Genomic DNA, 9,510 nt, shown 5'->3' on the forward strand with positions numbered 1-9,510 from the left:
ATGTAGCAACAAGTGTTTGTTTTTGAGAACGCCATGATATTGCAGTACCTCCATTTAGGAATACATATCCAGTTTGAGATTTAGCTTTATGTGGATCAGATAAATAACCTGCATCAGCATAACCAATCAAATATTGTTTTGATTCGTTAGAATAAAATAATCCTAAATCAGTAGTTCCTCGAAGGTATCGAAATATGTGTTTGATCCCATTCCAGTGTCTTTTGGTAGGAGCAGAGCTGAACCTTGCCAACAAATTAACTGCAAAAGAAATGTCAGGTCTTGTACAATTTATAAGATACATAAGAGCTCCAATTGCACTAAGATATGGTACTTCTGGTCCAAGAATATCTTCATGATCTTCACATGGACGAAATGGATCAGTTTCAACATTGAGTGATCTAACAACCATAGGAGTACTTAATGGTTTTGCCTTGTCCATATTGAAACGTTTCAGAATCTTTTCAGTATATGTTGTTTGATGTACAAGTAAACCATTAGGCATATGCTCAATTTGTAAACCAAGGCAATACTTGATTTTTCCGAGATCTTTCATTTCAAATTCTTTCTTTAGAAGTTGAATGGCTTCATGGATCTCTTTATTTGTACCTATGATGTTAAGATCATCAACATAAACAGCTATGATCACATATTCGGATGTTGTTTTCTTAATGAAAACACAAGGACAAGTAAGGTTATTTGTATACCCTTTGCTTATCAAGTAATCACTTAATCGGTTATACCACATACGTCCCGATTGTTTTAACTCATATAAAGATCTTTGTAATTTAATCGAATACATTTCTTTGAGTTTTGCATTTGATGCTTCTGGTACCTTAAATCCTTCAGGTATCTTCATATATATATCAATATCAAGTGATCCATATAGGTAAGCAGTCACAACATCCATGAGATGCATTTCTAAATTTTTAGAAACTGCCAGGCTGATTAAGTACCTAAAAGTAATTGCATCCATAACAGGGGAATAAGTTTCTTCATAATCAATTCCCGGTCTTTGAGAAAAACCTTGAGCTACAAGTCTAGCTTTATACCTTGTAACTTCATTTTTCTCATTTCTTTTTCGGACAAAAATCCATCTGTATCCTACAGGTTTCACATCTTTAGGAGTGAGATTGATGGATCCGAAAACTTTTCTTTTATTGAGTGATTCTAATTCAGCTCGTATTGCTTCTTTCCATTAAGCCCAATCATGTCTATTTTGACATTCAACCATAGATGTTGGTTCTGGATCATCATCATTATTCATGATGTCATATGCAACATTAAATGAAAATTTCTCATCAAGATTTTTCATTTCATTTCGGTTCCATAATATTTTTGAATATGCATAATTGATTGCAATTTCTGTATTGACATCATCAATCTCCTCTGCAGTAGGAGTACTGATTTGTGGTTCTTCTTGAACACTTTCTTTTACTTCATTATCGGCTGATTTTCTTTTTCGAGGATTTTTATCCTTTGAACCAATTGGTCTTCCACGTTTCTGACGTGGCAAAGATTCATGAGTGACGTTATTGCCAGCTTTTAGAATTTCAATTCGAGCTGGAGTATTTACTGCTGGTATATATGATTTTGTCACCATTTTTGTATCTGTAAATGCATCAGGCAATTGATTTGCAAGTTCTTGTATATGCATTATCTTTTGAACTTCTGTCTCGCATTCTTTTGTGCGAGGATCAAGATACTTTAATTGAGGTTTACACCATGAAACATCATTTTCTTTATTTTTCATTTCTCCCCCTAATCTAGGGAACAATGTTTCATTAAAATGACAATCAGCAAAACGTGCTGTAAAAACGTCACATGTCATAGGTTCAATATACCTTAATATTGAAGATGTTTCATATCCAACATATATTCCCAACCTCCTTTGAGAACCCATTTTTGTACGTTGTGGTGTCGCAATTGGAACATACACTGCACAACCAAATGTTCTAAGATGGGAAATATTTGGCTCTTGACCAAAAGCAAGTTGTAGGGGGAATATTTATGACTTGCACTTGGTCTGATGCGAATCAATGCAGCAGCATGTAAAATTGCATGACCCCATATAGATACAGGGAGTTTTGTTCTCATTATCAATGGTCTAGCGATTAACTGTAAACGTTTAATCAATGACTCGGCTAAACCATTTTGTGTATGCACATGAGCAACAGAATGTTCAACAACAATTCCTATAGACATACAATAGTCATTAAATGCTTGAGATGTAAATTCACCAGCATTATCAAGTCTCACCCTTTTAATGGTGTAATCAGGAAAATGAGCTCTCAATTTAATAATTTGGGCAAGAAATTTTGCAAATGCCACATTACGGCTTGATAACAGACAAACATGAGACCATCTGCTAGATGCGTCTATTAGAACCATGAAATATCTAAATGGTCCACATGGTGGATGAATTGGTCCACATATATCACCTTGAATTCTTTCAAGAAACATTGGTGATTCTTTCTCAACCTTAAGTGGTGAGGGTCTAGTTATCAATTTTCCAAGAGAGCAAGATGTACATGGAACCATTGTATCATGATGGATTTTTCTATCCTTTAGTGGATGTCCATGAGTACATTCAATAATCCTTTTCATCATTGTTGATCCTGGATGGCCTAATCTGTTATGCCATAAACTGAATACACCAGGATCAATATATTTTTCGTTAACTACCATATGTATTTCTGGTACATTTATATGTGTATAATGTAATCCAGAACTAAGTCTTGGCAGTTTTTCAACTACATGACTCTTGTCAGTGATACTTAAATATTTCTCATTTTCTGTTGTCACTGACTGATAATCATACCCGTTAAGGTATATGTCGGAGAAACTCAATAAATTTCTGCTTGACTTGGGAGAAAATAAGGCATCATTTATTAAAAATTTTGTACCATTTGGTAGTATGAAATTTGCCTTTCCTATCCCTTTTATCAAGTTAGCAGGTCCTGATATTGTATGTATAGTTCCTTCCGTTGGTTTTAGATCAATAAAATATTCCTCGAATTTAAGTATAGTGTGTGTAGTTCCACTGTCTGCTATACAGAGATCTCCACCACTTGATTGATGTTGTATTCCAGCAAAATTCATATTGAACTTCATATATAAGAAATAAACAGTGAGTACATTAATATTACACAATATTTTACACGCAAATAGATAGTACTGAAACATTTAGCAAACATAATGACAAAGACAGACGATATTAAATCGTTTATTTTTCAAAAGACACACAACTTAAACATTCAAGAAATCTTCATATAAATCAGATGGTTTCTCAGTGACTGTTGGATCGACGTTATCCATAAAGTTTACTTCCTTTTCTTTATCTTTCAGCGAATCCTGATACATCTTAACAAGATGTTTAGATGTTCGGCAAGTATTAGCCCAGTGGCCCATTCTACCACATCTGTAGCAAGATTCTTCAGAATTTTTAGAAGAATTTTCTTCAACATCTTGTTTAGTGGGCTTGTTTTGTGGTTGATATTTATATTTTCGTGGATTATTATTTCTTTGACCACCACGGCCACGACCACGACCACGTCCTCGCCCATTACCATTACCATAAGGATGGTTTCTACCATAGTTATGGCTTTTGGCATGATGATGGTGATGGTTATTATAACCACGACCTTGCCCGCGTCCTTGTCCCTGTTTATAATTATTTGCAGTATTTGCTTCAGGGATTGCAAGTGTACCAGTAGGACGGGATTGCTGATTTTTCATTAATAGCTCATCATTTTGCTCTGCAACTAAGAGATATGAATTAAGTTCAGGATATGTTTTGAACTTTAGCATTCTCAAATTTCTTTGCACTGTGATGTTTGCAGCATTCATTGTGGAGAAAGTTTTCTCCATCATGTCTGCATCACTTATTTCATGTCCACATAATTTAAGTTGTGAACATGTATTATACAGAGCTGAGCTATATTCATTTACTTTCTTAAAGTCTTGGAACCTTAATGTTCTCCATTGTTCCATATCAGCTGGAAGTAAAATTTCTCTTTGATTATTGAATCTGCTTTTGAGACCTTCCCATAAAACATGGAGATCTTCTACAGTCACATAATTATTTTGTAAGCATTCATCAATATGTTGATGAATAAAGCAACATGCCGTTGCTTGTTCTTTTTCAGAACAAGTGTTGTTTTCATTTATGGCTTCAAGAATGCCCATTGATTTAAGATGCATTTTTACTTTTATAACCCATGGCATGTAGTTGTTTCCAGTTGATTCTAAAGGAGTAAATTTAAGCTTTTCCAGATTCGACATTTTCTATTAAAACAAACAACATGATAAATTATAGTCACTTTATATTCATAAGTATATAAACATTAAACATAAATTTAATATAACATAAATGATAAGTAGGTGACAGTGTCGACCATATGTAAGCAATCATTAATAAATGTTATATAACATAAATATAAATATTAGTAAACATAAATGATAATTAGGCGACAGTGTCGGCCATATAAATGTTAGATAATAGAAATATAAATGTTAGTAACATAAATGATAATTAGGCGACAGTGTCGGCCATATAAATGTTAGATAATTGAAATATAAATGTTAGTAACATAAATGATAATTAGACGACAGTGTCGACCATATATTGTTCAGGTGGTATAACCGACCATATATCATTTAGGTGGCAGAGCCAACCATAATTAGTATTAAGATTATCGTGCTGATAACGTGTTATAATTCAGTAGGCTTATAACTACCTTTAGTGATTTGATTCTTGATTAAGAATACTAATAATGAAGTGTAAGAACAAAGATGATAATGGAGAGAAAGAAAGAAACACTTTGTAAGTGTGAGAAATGGTGCAAGTTTAATGCTTGCATTCATGGCTATTTATAGCAAAAATATCACAAGTTTAGGTAATACAATAATATTACTTTTGTGTATCAATAATTGACTATCCATTTATATATATATATTTATATATTATAACAATATTGTAGTTATCATTAACATGAACAGGTTGCACCTTTCTTTCCAACTTCCAACAACCTCATAAATTAGTACTTAATAATAACTTGAACCTCATATTTTAGATACTTTTCAGTCAAATAAAATTTGAGCCTTCAAAGCCAATGTACATTGTCTTTTTGTTATACTCGAAGAAATAGCTATCATCTTTTATATATGATATACATTATACAATAACAGAAGTAAAAAAGGTAACAAATTAACAGGCAATCACTGAACAAATATAATCAACAAAACTTAAAACAGATGATGTTTGAACAGATTTTATATTTCAATTCCACATACACCACCAGCAAAACGATATTTGATTATAAATAATGAAGAATTGAGAACATCGACATTACATTAGCAAATCCAGGAAGGGAGGTAGGGCTTTATATAGAGATGAGAGATGGGATGTTGTGCAGAAAGGGCTTTACTTACAATAGGTCTACACTTCTCTCCATTCCTAACCTAAAACAGGACTATTAAAGAAAACATACAATTTAGAATGAAACATTTATATATATAGACGACAGATCAAAACATTGCAAAAAACTTGCAAGAATCACAAGTCTGTAACAATATGAACATAATGCCGCTTACCCTAAAACGAGCCGATTAGCCACTTTGAGTTGGGAAGTGATCGATGAATCTGTTGGCATATTTGGGCCTCCATTTGGTTCTTCCTTTCACAATTTCACCACCACCATTTTCTAGTCGAAGCAGATGCTGACAATCAACATGGTTCGGATCACCATTAACATCGCCCAACAAAGAAGTTAGCGACTGCAGTACACTGTCCTTCATGCACTCCCGACGATACTCAAGAGTGAAGCTTGCAAGCTCATAGTTCTCCACCACATTTTGTGGAGCGCTCTGCAATCATAAGCAGCTATAAGAATTCAAATAAAAAATGCTAAGGTGGAAATCTTAATCACTGTCTAACCATGGTTGAATGTCACCAAAGTGTATTCTAGCAGCAAAATACTTTCTAAACTCTTTTATCTAGATTATTAATGAAATAATATAACATTTTCAACCAAAAATTTATCATCTAGACCTACCACTTCTGATAAAGTTTATAAATTTAAGAATGTTGTGAGCAACCGAGTCAGCTCATGTGTATTTACAATCAAATGTAGAGACTTACCTCAAGGACCCATCCAACATACTTCACATTGTTGACATGCTGGTTGACATCCAAATCACTCCACTTAGGCTACAAATTTTCAAAACAAAATATTCAAAATAAATAAATAAATAACAAAAAAAAAAAAACAGCAGATATGTAATTTTTTCATGCATAAAAAAGGTATAGCTAAACCTTTAAAGAAAAAATGAGACGTACAGTTAAACCATTGCGAACAAAGTCAGCAGTGTTCACATCAAGTTTTGGCAACTTTATGTTGTCATCATCAACAACGGGAGGAGTGTCCACAAAGTAATGTTCAATTTCAGCTCGAACTTCATCGGGCATTTTCGATAGCCTTCTCGTAACCTTATTCATCATAACCCAGTTACTGCAAGATATATAAACAAAAAACTCAAGTCTTATTCTGTAACCAAGTGTGTACCATATTTAACATAAGATAACATACATGGGTTTTCATCTAAATGGGTTCGGTCAAATTGGATGTAAAGCATATACATAATTAAAGTTTGAGAAATGGAAAAAAAATCTCAGTTTCGTACACGTAAAGCATATACATAGTTGAAGTTTGAGAGGCGAATTTTGAATTTCTTTTCACAAAAACGGGATTTTTGAACTATGGAACAAAACAAATTATAACCAAACAGCAAAACAGATAGTGTTATGATAAAAAGTTCCAACCTTGAAGCTCTTGTTAGTATTTCGCCTGTTTTGCAATCACAAATCAGCCAATCGCGACGCATACCGTTTTTCCCAGAAGGAGCTACCCAAGTATCTACTTGAACCACATCACCCCTGAAATAGATTTAGTTGTAAGAAAATACATCAATCAACCTAAAAAGTTATATTCTAAATCTAATTCTAATCGTTTAATAAAGTAAACACTTTTCATACAAGAAATATCAAATATATGAAAAGCTTACCAAGTCGGATAACGTTCCACCAGTACTTGCATCTTTGTGACCACCCAAAAAAGATTCTTCTTACACATCTCAGGCGTCGAACCAAACCCGTCACCCAAAAGTCCAGCATTTTTTACATGATTAAGAGCCGTTTCCTACATGATCAACAGAGTAATTATGACATTACAGTAAACAAACAGTATCATATTCAAACTCAAATTAAAAAAAAACTACCCCATACCTGCAAATGATTCATTAAAGTCTCCACAGACGCAGTTCGATCGGCCCCTATTTCATACGATCTTATAGAAAAGTTTTGACGGAATACAAACCCATCCTCAACAATTCGCCCGAAACCAAACGGATCCAGATCCACAAGCATATCAGGACGCTTAGTCTTCCAATCGAGCATCATCCATTGCTTTTCAGCAGCTAAGAAAATAGTAGTAATAGCAGCAAGTAGCATACTCCAATCAGGTAACTGGTTGATAAAAGTTCTCGGTGCAGGCGATGAACTATCGTCCGTTTTGAGACCATCCATAACACCAATTCTAGTACCATTAACTTTAGTAGGAGCTTGTGCATTAGTCTTAACTTGCAAACCAGAAGATGCAGATTTTTTTATATTGATTCCACGCACGTCAACACTACCCGGCCCGTTTCCATGATTACCGGAATTTTTGCCACCAGAGTCCGAATTTGGGGAAGAAATCGGAAAAAGTGATGCAGTGGCAGCCGTAGCAACCATAATTGAGATATTTAAATGTCAGAATCTATAATTATGTCTCAATAAAGATGATGATTGCTCAATATACCCTGCATGAAATAAAATTATGCGTCAAACATATACTATCATATATAGACATATATGTATGTATGTATAAATAGAAGATATATACAAACTGAGAGATGCGTGTGTGAGAGAGATCATAATACAGATCTGAAATTTTCTAAAATCAAAGAAAAAAATACAAATTATTAACTCGAAATAAGAATCCAATGATACAGGACACTTAATTTTCCCTAATTTTGTCACATAATGACGTCAAAAATAAATAATGAAGGAATAAATAATGAAATTGTTGAAAACTGTAAACGCACCTATGGTTGAGCTTTACGATGAATCGAGAATAAGTTAATGCCGATATGATGCGGTCATTGAGTATTGTTTGATTTGCAAACCCTAATTTGATTTTGGATTGAACAAAAGGAATACAGAAATTTAAATGTATAGGGTAAGGGTTTTCGATGGTTGATTTACGGACGAACTTGAATTTTGTTTTCGCAAATGTTGATTTTTGTTTTGGAGAAAATAGAAAATAAAAAATAATAAAAATAAAATTTTGTTTGTTTTAAATAGTGAAAGAGAAATGGGAGATGGCCAGCGGTATTTTAGTTGGGGATTTGGCCTGCTGGGACTTCCTTTCTTTTTCTTCATTATTGCTTTTCACACCGATTTACAATCATGCCATTGTATTTATCATATTTTTGCCATTTTTACATTATAAATTATTTTTTGAACGATAAATTTTTATTAAAAAACAACTCCTGTAGTTCTGTTTTAAGATGTTTTTTTTTTAACACCGATTGGGATCAACCGAGAGGGACTAAATTACCCGTTACGATCATCTCTCGTTTCGACTATGCCGATGCAGCGATAATAACCCCGCCCCCAAATCTCCCCATTTCGACTATTTTTAAGATGTTTTTATCTGAAGATTTGCGGATTATGTCTGTAAATAAGATGTGGCTTAAAGGGCAAAAGGTATGTATGCCGAATAGTGAAAACTTTTTATCTTTTTTTCTGCAAAATAACTTAATAATATCTGTACCACTTAGAATTATAATAAGATCTGAAAAACAAATAGCTTGTGGTAAAATCATCTACGGACACACAAACATAAGACATAATAAGATCTGCAAACTGAAAAATAAACAACACCTTACATTGTCTTAAACAACCATAAATACCAACAATTTCATTTACAACCTCTACAACTTAGCGAAGCGAAAGCAAAAAATGTAAAGATGGACCAAAACAAAAGGAGGTAAAATGTACGAAGCTACTTCCTATAATGATTGACCAAGTTACTAATAGATTCACAATCACAATTAATATTACCACAGTCGGGCTATCGAACGAGGAGAATTACAAGTTGGATCAATCTAAGAATCGCGTGAGCTCCCCATGCATGCAAGGGTTTGTTGGTGAATCTCTCATTCTAATCGAGTGCTTTTGAAACTATGCGAGAAGATTCCCCATCACACGGCTTATCAACTTGATCTTCAGAGGAACTGTGTATCCAAACACGCTTATTAAAAGGTCAAGGTCTCGCTTTCCTTTTTGACTCAAGTGTACTTCACGACAAAACTTTTACAACATGTATTATGATGTTGTACTATACAACACTCTAAAGCATATTTGGTGGTGCACGAATCTTTACCCTTTATTTGATCATTTAAAAATTA

At 33.7% G+C, this 9,510-nt stretch overlaps 1 protein-coding gene across 2 annotated transcripts; it reads right to left on the reverse strand.

The window, feature by feature from the left end:
* Positions 1–5,169: 5,169 nt before the first annotated feature.
* Positions 5,170–8,383, reverse strand: LOC139898411 (palmitoyl-acyl carrier protein thioesterase, chloroplastic-like). Of its 2 annotated transcripts, XM_071881139.1 has the most exons (8): positions 8,143–8,383; positions 7,283–7,857; positions 7,063–7,196; positions 6,821–6,934; positions 6,338–6,509; positions 6,140–6,208; positions 5,593–5,865; positions 5,171–5,471 (listed from the first exon to the last, which is right to left on the reverse strand). In XM_071881139.1, exons 2-7 carry the CDS (start codon positions 7,787–7,789, stop codon positions 5,608–5,610), a joined length of 1,254 nt encoding a protein of 417 aa, XP_071737240.1. In that variant the 5' UTR covers positions 7,790–7,857; positions 8,143–8,383; the 3' UTR covers positions 5,171–5,471; positions 5,593–5,607. The 2 variants fall into 2 exon arrangements, with proteins under 2 accessions (XP_071737239.1, XP_071737240.1); XM_071881138.1 differs by having other exon boundaries at positions 5,170–5,865.
* Positions 8,384–9,510: the final 1,127 nt, after the last annotated feature.

This window comes from Rutidosis leptorrhynchoides, chromosome 3 (genome assembly GCF_046630445.1).
Source record: "Rutidosis leptorrhynchoides isolate AG116_Rl617_1_P2 chromosome 3, CSIRO_AGI_Rlap_v1, whole genome shotgun sequence".
Lineage (NCBI taxonomy): Eukaryota > Viridiplantae > Streptophyta > Magnoliopsida > Asterales > Asteraceae > Rutidosis > Rutidosis leptorrhynchoides.